This window comes from Coenobita brevimanus, chromosome 116 (assembly GCF_032717465.1).
Source record: "Coenobita brevimanus isolate Jiangsu-jjx chromosome 116, ASM3271746v2, whole genome shotgun sequence".
In the NCBI taxonomy this organism is placed as follows: Eukaryota; Metazoa; Arthropoda; class Malacostraca; order Decapoda; family Coenobitidae; genus Coenobita; species Coenobita brevimanus.
In genome coordinates this window covers 35,031,797-35,048,942 of record NC_137069.1, presented here as the reverse complement: position 1 = coordinate 35,048,942, position 17,146 = coordinate 35,031,797, and the positions used below count along the sequence as shown (strand labels likewise).

Sequence of the window (17,146 nt, the reverse complement as noted above, 5' to 3'; positions counted from 1 at the left end):
CGTGCTCTCAACCCATTTCGCCCCCGTACTAAAATATATGGCAAAGTAAAATGAACGAATTGATTTTATGGCACAGGTCAGAGCACTGCGTAACTGCTGGTGTGGGCGCTGGTGTGGTGGTATTAATAAAGAAGTCCTCGGTATTGATCGTGGGTATGTAAAAATACATTATAATCATTATTATCATTATTATTATTATTATTATTATTATTATTATTTGGTGCTATTTATTAGTGAGGAGTGTCCATTCAGGATTATAGGGTTGCATCGAAGTATAATAATACAAATAATACCAGTTATAATAATAATGATGATGATAATAATAATAGTAGTAGTAATAATACGCCTGTCAACCACAGAAGGGTTATTAACGGGGTTAATCATTTCAGTCCTAATTTTCTTCTAGAAGAAGACCCACAATAACATATTTTTATTCAGGTTCCAAATTTTTAAAGGTAAATCAATAGGGCAAAGGGGAAACACTGACTGAAAATTTTGATAAGCAATCTTCCTGTATAATAGGATGGTCATCGAAAAAAAATATATATATACAATAAAAGAGCTTAGTTTTTTTGTCAATTTTCATGTAGCTGTGTATATAACGGTAAAAAAATAATAATAACGAGGACCCAGTGTAAAAAGGTGCTTAATAATAATAATAATAATAATAATTATTATTATTATTATTATTATTAAAATTATTATTATAAATAATATTGGAGGTGAAGAAGGTACCAAAACAATAAAGTGCGGCTAATAACAAGGACCCAGTGTACAAGGGGTTTAATAATAATAATAAATCTTAATAATAATAATGATAATAATAATAATAATAATAATAATAATAATAATAATAACACCTGGAGGTAAAGAACAAGCGGACTGTTCTCGCCTTAAGCTAACGATCGTGGTTATGAACTTCACGTGAAGTAGTTGTGTTAAAAGAGTATTCTCGTGAGCTTGGAGGACTCCCTAACACCTCTTCCCCAGCGATTTAGATGCAGGCATATTACACCTTTGTCTCTTGTTTCGTAATTGGTCGTTAAATTGTTTTATTTTTTTTTCCTGTTTTTCTGATGGACCTTTATTTAGAATAGATACATGAAAATTTTATCAGCTCATATATAATAGTATGGCATAGTTTTTTCACCTTAACTTGGGTCAAATTGTTGTCTTTTGTGGCTTGTTTCGCGTAGGTCAGTGGCAAATAATTATAGTAATAATAATAAAAATAATAGTATAATAATAATAATAACAACAATAATAATAATATTAATAATAATAATTATTATAATACTATGGCTCTTCACCCTCTCCACAGCACTTCTTCGTGATTAGCATCTTACTCTAGTGCTAATCATTTGTTTCATTTGAGCATTCAAGATGGAGAGATAGCAGTTTTATGACATATTATAAGTATTAATATAGTGTCACAAATGAGGGAGCATTCTTAGGCCAGTTATAATATTCTACTGTTAATTTAATGTTAAAACTGAATACCCAAGATGGAGAGATGGCAATTTTGGGCCATGTTAGAGTGAAAGGAGTATAGCAGGGAAGAGGTATAGACAGACAACGAAGCTAACGAAATTACGGTATATGATATGGCAGTGACGACGATAAATTTATCTATATACAGTATATACAAGACACACCAAGCAAAGGAATTTTCAGGACCGAACATTCATGGATTTTGGAGTTTTCAGTCTATGAAGAAAGTTAAACACGACAAAAATAATAAATTAAAAGTGGCGATTTTATATATGTCTTATCAAATCATCACTTTATCATTCAATAAACTTCTCAAAAATGAATTCTTACTGCCCTTTTGAATATTTGTGTCGTGTTTACATTTGTCTGGCACGAAGGACGCTGTTTTTGTCTCAGTATCCAGACAGGCTTAGTTATCTTAGATTAACTGTGTCTTAAAACTTGTAGTGGTGGTGAAAGTAGTGGTGGTAGTAGCAGCAGTAGTTATAGTAGTAGTAGTAGTGGTGGTGGTGGTGGTGGTGATTGTGGTAATTGTAGTAGTTGTGGTGGTGGTGGTAGTAGTAGCAGTTGTAGTGGGGGTGGTTGTGGTGGTAGTAGTGGTGGTATTGGTGGTGGTAGTAGTATTAGTAGTAGTGGGGTGGTGGTGGTGGTGGTGGTGGTGGTAGTAGTAGTAGTAATGGGCTGGTGGCGGTGGTGGTGGTGGTGGAGGTAGTAGTAGTAGTAGTAGTAGTAGTAGTAGTAGTAGTAGTAGTAGTAAACCCCATGCTCATCTGAACGTGTACCCGGTGGACTGCAGGCTGAAGTTTGTTACTCTGCAGTCAACTATCCAAGTCTCAGAAAGACAGAAAAAGAACTGAGGGATGTTTGTATGATGGAGCAGCTCCAGCACCCTGTTTTAGCGAGGCCACCACGTGAAGGCGTCCCTCTCAAGCACCAGAAAGAATAAATAAAAAAATAAATAAAAATGAAATCCAAATCTGTACTGTTCTAAAAATCTCCTCATTAAGCACTGCAATCCGCGTCCACACCACAAGTTTGCTGGTGCAGGTGGGTGTGGTCGGGCGAGGGCGGGTGCAGACGGGAAATCTTATCACTATAATCCCATACATTCTCACCCGTACCCTCCCGCGTCCATTGAGGCTAGACCCTAAATGGTTTACGCTTATTCACTTTCCTAGAGATAGTTTCGATTTTCCTTTTTTTCATAATGGAAGGATTTGGGGAAAAAATATTCCTCAGATTTTCCCTTTTTCACAGTAAGATTAGCAAAAAACTCTAATTTCTTTTTAAAACAGGAGGATGAGCGAAAAACTCGACTTTCTTTAATGCTGGGAAAATGAGCGAAAAACTCAATTTTTTTTTTATGTGTGAGCAAAACTATTCTTTTTTTTTTTTTTTTTTCATACCAGGAAGATAAGCAAAACACTCCAAGGAAAGTCTCTCTAAGAAAATTAATACCTGTACAAATACGATGGCTTTCAAATCAACATGTCTAAGAGATAACAATCCTTCAAATTACATCGATATATGGTTAACAGTGACGCCAAACTCCCGCCCGCACCCGCAAGCATCTGGTGCGGATGTTACCTTATGCTGTCGCATTTAAGAGGCTCCCGCAGCAGAACATAATGGGCCGCAGTCTAGGTAGTGCATGAGACGTCACAGGACAATTTCCTTAGCGATTTATTATGTCCGTTATACCTAAGCATTCTCTTTTACAATCTCTTTAAATATCTCATTAACTCTCTCATAATATCTCTTTAGTTATCTCTTTTTAAATATTTCTTTAATATCGACTTAGTTTGAGGCAATATTATACAGGACGATATTCAGGGGTAATTCTTAGAATAAATCGCTATGGAAAACGTGTTAAGTGACCAAAACCACTTAGAACACGGCCCTTACCATCTCTTCACGGCGATGACGCATTTTCCTATGATATTCTTGTTACCCCCAGGCGATTACATATCACTAAGAAAAACTTTATCTCTCCCATACCTGGTAACATCATCTCTTCCTCTTAACATCATCCTATTAACATCGTCTCATTCCATTAACATCATCTCTTTCTATCACACACACACACACACACACACACACACACACACACACACACACACACACACACACACAGAGGGTCTGGGACAACACAGCTTTCCCCTACAAAATATTATAACCTATGGCATGACTAGCTGTGCACTAACCCACACCCTTGTAATTCACAGATTTACTTCCCCTATTAATGTTCCTAATAGTATGACTACTATTATTACTACTTTTACTACTATCTTTACTGTCATTACTATTACTACTATTACCCTCACTGGACATTTATCAGATTCCTAGTGGCTCCTTCAGTTTTATTCCCCTCTCGCCCAGATCCCCACAAACAGTAATGAACAATAAAGCTGTTTGACTTAGAAATGTAATCAGAAGATATTAATTTTGATAGAAGGGACATACATACCGCATATTCTCTTCTGTCGAGCCGAAATAACTAATAAAACTTATGTTTATTATTATGCCCCCCAGACTAAGAACCACTGCCCCAACCCCTTGACTATTGCGTCATCTTTCATATTTTATTCTCAATAGTCAGGCGATTATCAAAATTACCAGGAGCTGTGGGGATTATGATTTTTTTTTTTTTTTTTTTTTGTGTCCGACTCTGGGCAAAGGCTTCATGGCCTATTTCTCGGAGGCAGTGACCTATCCCAAGGCCCAGTAGTCCTCCTAAACCTCCTCATGTCACCACTTCGGCGCTAACACCCACCATCCATATTGAATACATGCTAGGGCTGTCTCATACAGGATTGGTGTATTGGTATTAGCGGGGGTATTTTACGACATGTCGGCGGGTCATCTGGTAGATCAGGCAAGTCTCCTTTTAGGAAATTCAAATCCTTAAACTGTTCCCTGCCCCAGCCGGGATTCGATCCTGGGTCCATTAGGACCGCAGGCCGCCTCTCTACCGATTCAGCCACCGCCCATTAAAAGTCCATTATTTAACAAAGGGTGTATGTAATGAAAAAAAAATATCTCACGAAGAATACGATGAATTTAAAAAAAAAAAGATCAATATAGGTTGTGACTTCTCAAGAAAATTAATCCATTATCATCTGATTATGCGTATAGTTATAATGGCTCGAAATCTGTACAGGTGCTGTGTGTCAACCTTGTGAACGAAGGTGTATCAGCGTGGTAAATAATCATACAGCATTTTCCTGCAGTTATCGTCTGTGTTGTCAAATTGTTTCGCGCCAAGTGTGCACCGATGATTTTTGATCTGCCATACGGCCTTCATTAGCACTGTCATTCCAACTGCAGGGGTTAAATATTGCCTATATGACCTGACATCTACCCTAAAAGAAAAAAAAGAAAAAGTGTAGGGTAGCAAGAATAAAAGACGTTCTCGGGGTGAAGGGGCTAACCTCACGCCGGGCATCCGCTGTGAGGTTCTTTGTGCTGGAAAGTAAAATTCAACCCTTCAATACCAGGACATATGAATTTCACTCCTGCTGTCAGACGATTTCCTTCAGCTTGGTCTCTAATGAAGGAGGTGTTGATGGGTTAGGTGTTAGGAGCAATGTCGTTCACAGCTATACCTCTTTCACATTAACCTGGCCCAGATTTTCTTGTAATTTTCACATATAGATCAGTTAGACATAAACAATAATACAACTCTACATACTGTAATCCCCGTAGCATTTCTCCATGACTATCATCCTACTCCAGTGCTGGTGTTAAGACTCAACAAACAAGATAGGAAGTTGGCAAATTTAAGCCAGGTTAGAGGAAAATGAGTACAACTAATATTAACCCCTCTCATTAAACTAGAGGTCCCATCCCAAGCTGAACAAAATAGTCTGTTGTCAGCAAGAATGAAGTACGTTGTAGTACTGAATGAGTTAAGTGGACGGCTTCCCACATGAGGAGTGATGTGCCAAAATGGTGAGTGGGCGAAAAAAAGAAAAAAAGAAAAAAAAAAGAAAGAGGCTAACTTACAATATATAGTTTCCAAACACAATTTTTTAGGACTACCGGGCTTGTTTTGAAGTTGTGTTGTTCAGGGCTTACCTGGTATAGTTTTGAAGCACAGAATTTTTGAAGCACTACTTGGTGTGTTGTTTTAATGTTATATTGTTTTGATGGCTTACCTGACGCAGTTTCGAAGCGAAGTGATGTTCTGAAACAGTACTGGCTGTGTTGTCTTGAAGTTATGTTGTTTTCATGGCTTACCTGATGCAGTTTCAAAGCAGTGATGTTCCAAAGCATAACTGGGTATGTTGTTTTAAAGTTACATTGTTCTGAATGGCTTACGACATACAGTAATTTCGAAGCAGAATGATGTACTGAATCATTATACAGCATTACAGGGTGTTGTTTTAAAATTACATGGTTTTAATGGCTTACGACATACAGTTTTTTTGAAGTTATTATGTTCTGAAGCATCGTGTATTGAAGTGTTTTAAAGCATTACACTGCTGCAAAGTCAGGTGTTGTTGTGAGGCTTGGTGTTGATTCAAAGCATTCTGTTATTTTGAAGCACAGTGTTTTAAAACCTTATGATGATATGAAGCATTATGTTGATTTGAAGTGCTGTTTCAGCTTATAGTGTCTCAAAGGATGCTCCCCCCCGCCCCGTCAAATTTAAGTTGTTCAAGCATACGTGAATCATGTGGACATGCCAAAATATTTAAGTCGCCGGAATAATATGCTTAAGAATGAGTAGTGGTTCAGTTTGTGTGGAGTATCAGATTACGAGTTGTCTTTTGTCGATACTTTGATCACCTATCTTCCAGCAATACGTCCTTCTTCTGACTGAACACAGTACTTTAAAAGGCATCCTGTAAAGCAACCTCAAGAGATAAAAACCACTCTTAACAACAGTCATAATCATCATCAGCATCCTCACCCACAAATAAACGGGACAATATATTATCATGAACATCATCATCAGCATCCTAACCCACAAATAAATGGGACAATATATCATCATGAACATCATCAACCTAACCCTCTTATAAATGGGAAAATATATCATCATCATCGTAACCCACTAGTAAATGGGACAGTATAAAAGGAAATATCTACCTCACTCTCGTAACGGTGAAAGGGGGCGCGGTAGCACAGTGGTAGCGCGCCGGACTCGTAATCGGGGGATTGCGAGTTCGAGCCTCGCCCGGGCTGCCGTGCCGGGAGTGGTAGCTCGCTCCTGTAACCCTAGCGGGGCTATATAGTCCAATACAGGGCTTAGCTCGGGGGAACTCCATTTCTCCCATTTTTCGTAACGGTGAAAGGACACGAACCTGGGCCTCTAACAACCCCTTATGGCACTCAAACTCATGAAGCAAAAGACTGGCTTACATGATCAGTTTTGAAATGAGGTTTTGTTTCGAAGTGTGGCGTTGCTTTGAAGTGTGACATTGCTTTAAAGTGTGGTGTTGCATTGAAATTATGTGTTGGTTTAGAGCGTGGTGCTGTTTTGAAGTGTGGTGCTTCGAAGCATGGTGTTGATTCGAACAGTTGTATTTCAAACCACAATGTTGCTTTAAAGCTTGTTTCAAAGTGATGTCTTGAAGAATGACACTTTTTTTCTTAGCTGTGGTGCTGAAGTGACTGTCTGCATTAATGGTGTTGTCGAAATACTTATCCCTCTGACTATCCCAGTCAAAGAGAAATGGTTGTTAGCTTCCCCAACACAATCAGATATCACAGTGGTGTTTCCAAGTGGTGCTGTTTTCTTGATTTTTTTTTTTTTTTTTTTTTAGTGCTGAAGTGACACTCTGTAGTAGATGGTCTTGTCAAATTACTCACCCCTCTAACTACCCCATTAAATCAGAATGACCCAGATTTCAAACAATCATCAGTGGCAACGATTCAACACCTTACTTCAATACTGATCGTGTAAGCAGCCGTAAAAAGGTGAATACACTCCACATGTGCCAGAAATACTGAAAAAGATTTTCAGTAAAGTCCAAGTCAAGTAACCCTACCTAATAATTCTGGAGAGCAGCCCAACACACTATAATTCTTTCCTTTTTCCTTTTTTTCTTTTATTTCCTTTTTTCTAGCACAAATATTTTCCTGTCAAACATCTGAATTCGTTACATGCATTCACAGACGTGCAATAAATTTCCTGCCATAACTAAGACTCGTTATACAGGAACTACAAAGAGAACGAGTAACTGAATATTTCCAAGCTTATCATCCTACAGTTACAAATCTTAGGTCCCTGTCCATCCACCTATAACCTGCTACTCAGAGATTTTTTTTTTTTTTACGTCTCATTACAAAGTAGTTTTTTTTTTTCTTTCTTGCTGCCTCCAGACGATTTTTTCAGTTCTGGAAAAAAGGCCTCTCGTACTGAAGGGGTTTATTTACTCTACCTTACCCCTATGGTGGAAAAAAGGGTAAGGATGTATAAAAGCTTCTGGAAATGGCAAGACTGAAATGAAAAAAATAATCGTCCTCCAGTTCTCAATGGACGCCCGAATTCTCTCTCTCTCTCTCTCTCTCTCTCTCTCTCTCTCTCTCTCTCTCTCTCTCTCTCTCTCGCTACCTTCAGACGGTTTTGAGCCAAGGAGGAAATTTATTGCAGTTTTTCAGAAACATTGAAAGTAACAATATACTGTATTCAACTCCTTAATTCACCTCAGGTATATGTTTTTAATTTACTTTACGTGAGTAGGTGGTAGGAAAATAGTGTTACGGACCTGTACCCTTTCCATTGCGCTTCTTCGTGGCTAGCAAGATATTTTAGAGACTAGGACGGTACTACGGCTCTGCATCCTTTCTATAGCTCTTCTTCGTGACTAGCATCATATTCTAGTGGTATTCTAATCCACATCTCAGGATTCAAGATGGAAGGACGGCAATTTTTGAAGTCAGGTTAGGGGGAAAGGAGTATAGAAGAGTTGAATAAAACAGTCTGGAGACAGCAAGAATATACAGGCCATCGGGGTGAAGGGGTATCAATCTCACTTCACTCCTGTCATGTCTCTTCCCTCACTTCAATTATTCCTAATTTTTGCTGACACTTATTTTCTTCACAAATTTTTACTCGTGTTCAGGTTTTTTTTTTTTTTTTTTTTTTTTTTGGTGGTGGTGGTGGGGAATTGCTAATATAATATCGCTTCCCTAACATCCTTTCACTTTATACACCTCGCCTCAAGCCTTTCCTCCCCTCACCTCACTTTATTACACTTTATTTCACTTTATATTTTTTTTATTCACTTCATATCACTTCCCTTAGCTTCCTGTCACTACATCTCAAGCCCAGTCTCCCGTCACCTCACTTCTGTACACTTCATTTCACCTCATTCAGCCTATAGACACTTCATCTCAGAACTTCTTTCCACTTCCCTACCCTTCTCTCCTTTTATTCACTCATCTTTAAACTTCCCCTCACTTCACCCTCTTCGTCTTAAACTACCCATCTCATGCTTCAGTCTCTTCGTATTACTTACTATTCTTTCAAACCTGGAACTTCATGTTACTTCACTCATCTTCATTCATTTTCAACTTCTCACTTTACCTTACTCATCCCAGCTAACTTCATCCCTCACTCTCTGTGCCTCTGTATTTTCAGATTTTCCTTTCTCTCAAACTCACAAGCATTTCTCACATCAATTAGCTCTCTCATCTCATTTTACTCATCTCACGCCAGGCTTTTTTTCATCTCAGCTCACTCTATGATCAGTGTTTCCAGCCATTAACGTACAGAGCTTCCTGATTTGATATTGTTCTTTTTTTCTTACTGAGTAATACATTTAAATTTACACACTGATTTGCCTAGTTCCAATTTCTTTCGTTTTTTCTTTCTTTTTTTCCAGTTTTCAGACTCTGCATATATCATTTTACTCATAAGCTGTCATATTTCCAAATTTTATGGTATATTCTTTTTCACTCTAAAATAGGATACATCTCGCATTAATTCACTCATCAGCTTTTAGATATTCAATTTCATATTCTTTCGGATTTTTCAATTATATTGAACATTACTTACTCAATTTATTTCAACTGAAAATTCATCTATGGTTCCAAGACTTTAGATTTCAATGCTCCTTTTTTTTCTCTCTTTTTCACAGGCTATCTTATATCAATTTCTTCACTCAGCTAACTCACTGGTTAACTCTCACGTTTTCTAACATTCCAGTATTTCAGTTCCTTCTATGCTCTAATTACTAAGCTCGTCTAACTTAACTTTCCTCAGCATATCTCCATTCTCCTTTCAGTTCAGTTCATTTCACCTTTTTTATCCAATAATCTGGTCTTCATCTTTCCACAGTTTGACATTCTTCTATAATTTTAGTTCACAAACGATCCCACTTTTCTCAGCTTACATCTCGTCTCACTGCAGCTCACTTCTGCTCTCTACTTCACAGCTCCAGTAGTTGTAATGCTTCCAAATATCCAGATTTTCCAGATTTTTGCGTTGTCCTTGAATTCTAACCAACAGACGATCTCACTTTTCTCAGCTCATCTCAGATCTCTTCTCACCTCTTCTCACTTCTCTCTGATACATTTTTTCAGTTGCTGTAAGGCATTCTTCACTCATCTCAAATCTCTTCTCACAAGGCTAACTTGGCTCATCTCAAATGTCGTCTCTTCTTGGCTCACTTCACTAACTCTCTCTCTCTCTCTCTCTCTCTCTCTCTCTCTCTCTCTCTTCCATAGTTGCAATTGTAAAGCTTCCCAGTTCCTCCCTTTATTATTCCTTCCCAATTCCTCTCTTTTTCTCTCTATTTTTCCCTCCCAGTGTATCTATTTTTCCTTGTTCCATTCTTTATTTTTCCTTGCCAGTTTGTTTATTTTCCTTCCCAATTCCTTTGTTTATTTTTTCGTTATTTTCCTTCCCAATTCTTTTCTTTATTTTTCTTTATTTTCCTTCCCAATTCCTTTCTTTATTTTCCTTCCCAACTCCTTTCTTTATTTTGTTCTCTATTTTCCTTCCCAATTCCTCTCTCTACTTCTAGTTCCCAAATACTTGGGCGGGCAGTCTTTTTCAGAAGGGTTTTGGAAAGAAGATTAAGTTCTCTTATACAGAGAGAGGGAGAGAGAGAGAGAGAGAGAGAGAGAGAGAGAGAGAGAGAGAATGTAAACCTGTTGGAAAACTCATATAAATCCATGACTGAGGGCAGTATCTAAAAAAATAAAAGGCTGAGAAAGGAAGACAGAAAGAGAGAGGGAGGAGGGGAGGAAACATGAATGAAGGGAGAAAAGGAAAATTGAAAGATAGAAAGAAAAAAAAGAGCTTAGTGAAAAGCAAAGAAAGTGGGGATCAGGTGAACATCAAGGGAGACTCATACGGACACCAGTTAGAACAAATGGACTAAAGAAGTAAGCAGGAAAAAAAAAGGACGAAGAGAGACTAGATGGGAACAGCTTAGAGAAAACGGGACAGACTAAAAAAAAAAAGTAGAGAAAGTACACTAGGCCAAACGCATTTAGATCACAGAGAGTGAACTACCCCATAGAGCAGAAAAGATCTAGGAAGGAAGGAAGAAAAAAAGAAGTGAAGAAAAAAAAGAAACAGGTAAGGCTTAGAGAAAACGAGAGGGTAAAATACAAGTGAGGAAGTTACATTAGGGAGTGACTCGTGTATATCCCAGCTGGAACTACCTCTAGGGAGGAAAAAGACCAAGAAGGAAAAAAAAAAAAACGGAAAAGAGATACAGGAAAACACATGAAGAAGGAGAGAAAGAAAAAGGATAGTCACAGCTTTAAAAAAAAAAAAAAAAAAAAAAGCGAGATAATGAAAAGGAAAATGGAGAAGTTAACATCAGGGGGGAGTCAGGTATACCCCAGATAGAGGACCGCCGCTAGAGATACCGCCACTAGTGGCCCCGTCCACCGTAGACTAGAGGCTGAGTTGCAGTAGGAGAAGTCACAGGAGCAGACCCGGCGGATGAGGACCCGGGTGGTGTAGGTCTCGCACGTGTTGGTCATGATGGTGTCGTTGGTGGCGCAGTTTCGGTGGAAGCTCTCGATCTCCCCTGGGGAGAAAAGGAGAGGGGTAGATTATAGGAAGGCTTCCTAGCACCTCTTCCTTAGCTATTTATTTTGCATATTGCGCTTTTAATATTTGCTGGCATGCTTTTTTACATCGTTTTAATATGGATTGCAGCAGAGAATCATGAGTGCCATGCATGGAATAAATCGGTAAGGAAAAGGTGTTAAAAATCGCCAAAACAGCTTAAATAAGATCTGTGGACCACACAGACGATTGTATTCCTTTTAGGTGGTCCGGGCTTAATATTACAAGAGAGAGAGAGAGAGAGAGAGAGAGAGAGAGGAGAAAAGGGAGACAGAAATAGGAAGAGAGAGCTAGCTACTCAACATTAATCTCAGACAGTCTCATATTCACATATCAGTAAATTGAAGAGAGAGAGAGAGAGAGAGAGAGAGAGAGAGAGAGAGAGAGAGAGAGAGAGAGAGACTCAGCATGCATACGTAATGTGCTGCCAATCTGCATGAACAACACTTTGCCTGAATAATCAAAGGGAGAAAATCACTGAAGGTTTGGTCAGTAATTTATTTGCTGAACTAACGTTATTATTACTTTGTTGTCAGTATTTCATTTATATATTTAATTTATCTCTTTATCTTTTCTTTATCTCTTTTTATTACAATTACTTTATAGAAGTTTACTTTAGAGCTACTTACAAAAATGTTCTTTAGAAATTCGTCGGATTTGCATTATCTATATATTCTGTCTATAGCCAGACGCCTTAATCCCGTAAAGGGTGGCCACAAACAAATCGCCTCCATGCCGCCCTGTCCTCTGCCATTACGCTGCCCTCCCCTCAACTCACACATCCCCTCTCTCATATACCTCTCCACTCCATCTCATCCTCGGTCTACTCTTTACTCTATATTTCACTCCTCTCTCTCTCTCTCTCTCTCTCTCTCTCTCTCTCTCTCTCTCAATTCATGATAAAACTGTCCCTGAAACTGTCAAAAATTCACTGCATTTTGCATAAAACTTCCTGGTCAAGTGAACACGTCCTGGTGCAAGTGAGGCCATAAGTGGTCAATTTTTGAAGACAAAGGTCAAGGAAGGTCAAGGTAGGACAAGGTAGATCAAGGCAGGTCAAGGTCGGACAAGGTAGGTCAAGGTAGGTCAAGGCAGGTCAAGGTAGGTCAAGGCAGGTCAAGGCAGGTCAAGGTAAAACTTTCCAATATGTTGACACTGCACTGTTGAAGAAGTTGTAGTTAACTTTTACTGTTTTCCTAAATTTTCCCAAATACTTTTGAAAGTTTATTCTTCTACACACACACACACACACACACACACACACACACACACACACACACACACACACACACAAAAGTCATGTGTGTGACATGTATTATACTGTACATGTATCATGTATGTATCCTCGCCACATTTCTTGTATTCATCTGGTGTAGCCAAGTATATGTATGTACGTATGTATGTATGTATGTGTATGTCCTGTATCACACATGTATCATCTATGTATCATATTTGTATCCCCCTTGTATCCAGTATTAACAGTCCACGGTGCACATGTATGTATGTATGTATGTATGTATGTATAGCCTTCCCAGCGGACTCCAACCCATTACCCTAATATGCTCGACGTGATACAACCCACGCTAAACACAGCCTACTTACGCTGATATACTAACGCACTTACTCTGATATACTAACCTACATACTTACTCTGATATACTAACCTACTTACGCCCACACCTGTTTGTTTACTTACTTGGCGGTATACTTACTCTGAACCTACTTACATACTCCGATATACTACGGTAGCATACTCTGATATAGAAACATACTTACTGATATACTTACCTACATACACTGATATACTAACCTACTTACTCTGATATACTAACCTACCCACACTGATAACCTAACCTACCTACTTACATTGTGATATGCTAACATACATCCAGGCTTACTTACCGCCACACACTAATTTACTTACACAGTGGCCTACTTATACCAATATACTCACTGGCTTACTCCAAGGCATGTCTGTCTACTTACCAGAGGGCCTACTTACCCTAATACACTAACCCACTTTGAGACCAACCAACAATAATTGCCAGTCTACTTAAGCTTATTAACATATCCACTCCAGGCTGTGCTTCATTATCAGTACTTACATATAGAACTACTTACGGATGTTATATTTATGCGTATTTCCCTTCCACACTGACCAACTTCACCATCACCATCATCATCATCTTCATCATCATAATCATCATATCATCATCATCATCATCACCATCATTACCATTACCACCATCATCATCATCGTCATTATTACCATCATCACCATCAACATCACCATCACCATCATCATCGTCATCATCACCATCAACATCACCACCATCACCATCATCATCACCATCACCATCACCATCACCACCACCACCACCATCATCATCATCATCAACATCAACATCAATCATCATCATCATCATTATCATCATCATTGTCATCATCATCGTCATCGTTACTATCACCACCATCATCATCATCGTTATCATTACTATCACCACCACCATCACCACCACATCATCATCGTCATCATCATCGTCATCGGCTTCGTTATCATCATCATCATCATCACCATTATTCTAAACAGGACGAAAGCCTCTCACTTCTCTCCACTCTGACCTATTTACTGTCAGCCTGTTCCATCCAATCCCAGCAAATCGTCGCATCTCATTTCTCCATCTTGTTCTCTGTCAGCCTCATCCTGTCACTCCATCTCTCCATCTTGTTCTCAGTCTACCTCTTCCTCTCACTCCATCTCTCCATTTTGTTCCCTGTCTGCCATTTCCTCTCACTCCATCTCTTCATCTCGTTCTCAGTCTGCCTCTTCCTCTCACTCCATCTCTGGGCTGCCACTCAGTTACCTGGTTGTTCATCTGTTATCTCTTTTACAAAGGGCGTGACCTGCCCACATCCATTTATGCTTTTGGACTGTACTGATTATATCCTCTACTTTCCTCTATTCCCTTATCCAGGAAGCTCCCTTTTATCTTTATATGTGACACCTTTGTCTCTCCATGTGACACCTTTATCTCTCCATGTGAGACCATCATCTCTCCATATGACACTATTATCTCTCCATGTGAGACGATCATTTCCCCATATGACACTTTTATCTTCCCATGTGACACCTTTATCTCTTCATGTGACACCTTTATCTCTCCATGGAAAACCTTGTCTCTCCTTGTGAGACCATCATTTCTCCATGTAACACCATTAGCTCTCCACGTGACACCTTTGTCTCTCCATGTGACACCTTTGTCTCTCCATGTGACACCTTTGTCTCTCCATGTGATTCTTAATATAATCCTCTCCATTCCTCTCTTACCATGCCAAAATTTATTCTCTCTCCTCAACAAAAATGATAAACGAAAAAATAAAAGTATTCAAACTGAGTAGTTAAAATCTCGAATAACTGTAGTAAGAGACGAAATAGGGAAGTTTAAATACCGGTCCTTTATTTAAGAGGTTTAATAAAGGTGAATTTGTTACCTTTACTCGTTTATGATTTATTAAAGCTTTTTATTGGGGTATTATGCTTCTCATTCTTCTTTTTCTTCGTCATCATCATCATCACCATCATCATCATCATCATCATTATTATTATTATTATTATTATTATTATTATTATTATTATTATTAATATTATTATTAATATTATTATTATTATTATTATTATTATTATTATTATTATTATTATTTTTACAGGTAGTAGTAGTAGTTGTAGTAGTAGTGGTAGTAGTAGTAGTGGTGGTAGTAGTAGTAGTAGCAGTAATAGTAGTAGAAGCAGCAGCACCAGTAGTAATAGTAGTAGTGTCAGTAGCAGGATTGCTATTATTATTATCATTAGTAGTAATAGTAGCAGTATTTATTATTATTATTATTATTATTATTATTATTATTATTATTGTTATTATTATTATTATTATTATTATTATTACCTTTACCACATAGTCTTCAATAACCAACCCTTCCCCCCCAAAAAAAAAAAAAAATTAATAATAATAATAATAATAATAATCAGATATACACCACTTCATTCTTGGAACGGCATAAAACAAGAGAAAATTTAAGCCAACTGCTCGTTCATGCATTTTTAAAAGTTTTTCAATGACCTATAAACTTGAAGCGAGTGTGGCAAATTAAACTCATAAGTCAGAAACGCAAAAAAAAAAAAAAAAGGAAAAAAAAAAAGAGAGGGGGGTAAAAGAAAGAAAAAAATGAGAAAGGAGAAAAAGTAGGAGGAAGCATTCTTTTTTATTAGAAGATGTAAACAAAATGGGGGTAGTGAACTGATATGATGCGTCTTGTGGTACTGAGAGAGAGAGAGAGAGAGAGAGAGAGAGAGAGAGAACACTGACTTTGAGATGCATTCTAAGTGGTTTGGCCTTAAAATCACAAAATAGACTTACTCCCCAAATATTAGAAAGAGAGAGAGAGAGAGAGAGAGAGAGAGAGAGAGAGAGAGAGGGGTAATCCAGTGTGAGAGAAATTAGAGCTAGCTTCCACTCTCACCATTAATATCGTAGACGGTCACCGATTCACAGCCCAAGTCGCAGGATCCGGACTCGATCTGCTCCTCAGTGAAGTTGGCGTCCATGCAGCCGTCTATCCTCGAGCTGTTGCTTCGAGGAGAGTAGCTGCAGAGGAAACACTCCACGCTGAGGCCTGGACGGGCAGGAAAAGGAGGACAATCAGGCAGGAAAATTGGGTAGGAAAACTGAGGAGGAAGTCAGGAAATATGTGATGATGATGATGATGATGATGATAGTGATTTGGGAGGAGAAACTGCAGAGGAAACACTCCACGCTGAGGCTTGCGAGGGGAGGAAAATCAGAATATGGTAAGAAAATTGGGTACCAAATCAGGAAAATATGGTAAGAAAATTGGGTAGGAACCCAGGAAAATATGGTAAGAAGAATGGGTAGGAAATCAGGAAAATATGGTATGAAAATTTGGTAGATCATCAAGAAAAATGTTGTGATGGTGATGATGATGATGATGATGAACTGTTGCTTCGGGGAGAGAAGTTAAAACAAGAAACACTCCACTCTTAGACCTGTGTGAGGAAAATAAGGAAAATAAGAAAACTGGGTAGGACATCAGGAAAAATGTGATATTGGTGGTGGTGATGGTGGGCATGATGATGATAATGATGAACTGTTGCTTTACATCACACTGCCACAGGTTATATACACCTCACTCTGTCACACACACACACACACACACACACACACACACACACACACACACACACACACAACTTTACCCCTCCATTTCCACGTCCCCCTCCCTATCCCCCACCCCCATCTCACACAATATAAAAACTGCCTTCGTCTAAACAGCAGTCTCACCCCTTGCCCAGATAATCACAAGGCTCAGTGTACTGCAAACTGCTGGTCGAGAAAGCCGGGCCCTTTACCTCGTTGCAAAGGACAAAGCAGGAATTAAGCACCTGACAGAGAAAAGGAGATTCCGCCTTCTGCAACACACGCAAGGCTCTGCAACACACGCCCAGGTTGCACAGGTTTATTTCACCTTAGAACTTGGGGATTAAAAGCGATAGTTAGAAAAACTAAGAATCACAGAATTTTAGATGCACACAGTAATAAACAC

At 38.6% G+C, this 17,146-nt stretch overlaps 1 protein-coding gene across 1 annotated transcript in view; it reads right to left on the bottom strand.

The window, feature by feature from the left end:
• Nucleotides 1-11,286: 11,286 nt before the first annotated feature.
• LOC145418713 (uncharacterized) overlaps nucleotides 11,287-17,146 on the bottom strand; it is a 12,021-nt gene continuing 6,161 nt past the window's right edge. Inside the window, exons 2-3 of the mRNA XM_080287050.1 lie at nucleotides 16,046-16,198; nucleotides 11,287-11,489 (exon numbers count right to left, since the gene is read on the bottom strand). Coding sequence (XP_080143176.1) covers nucleotides 11,287-11,489; nucleotides 16,046-16,198 — 356 coding nt within the window. The remainder of the gene's footprint in view (nucleotides 11,490-16,045; nucleotides 16,199-17,146) is intronic.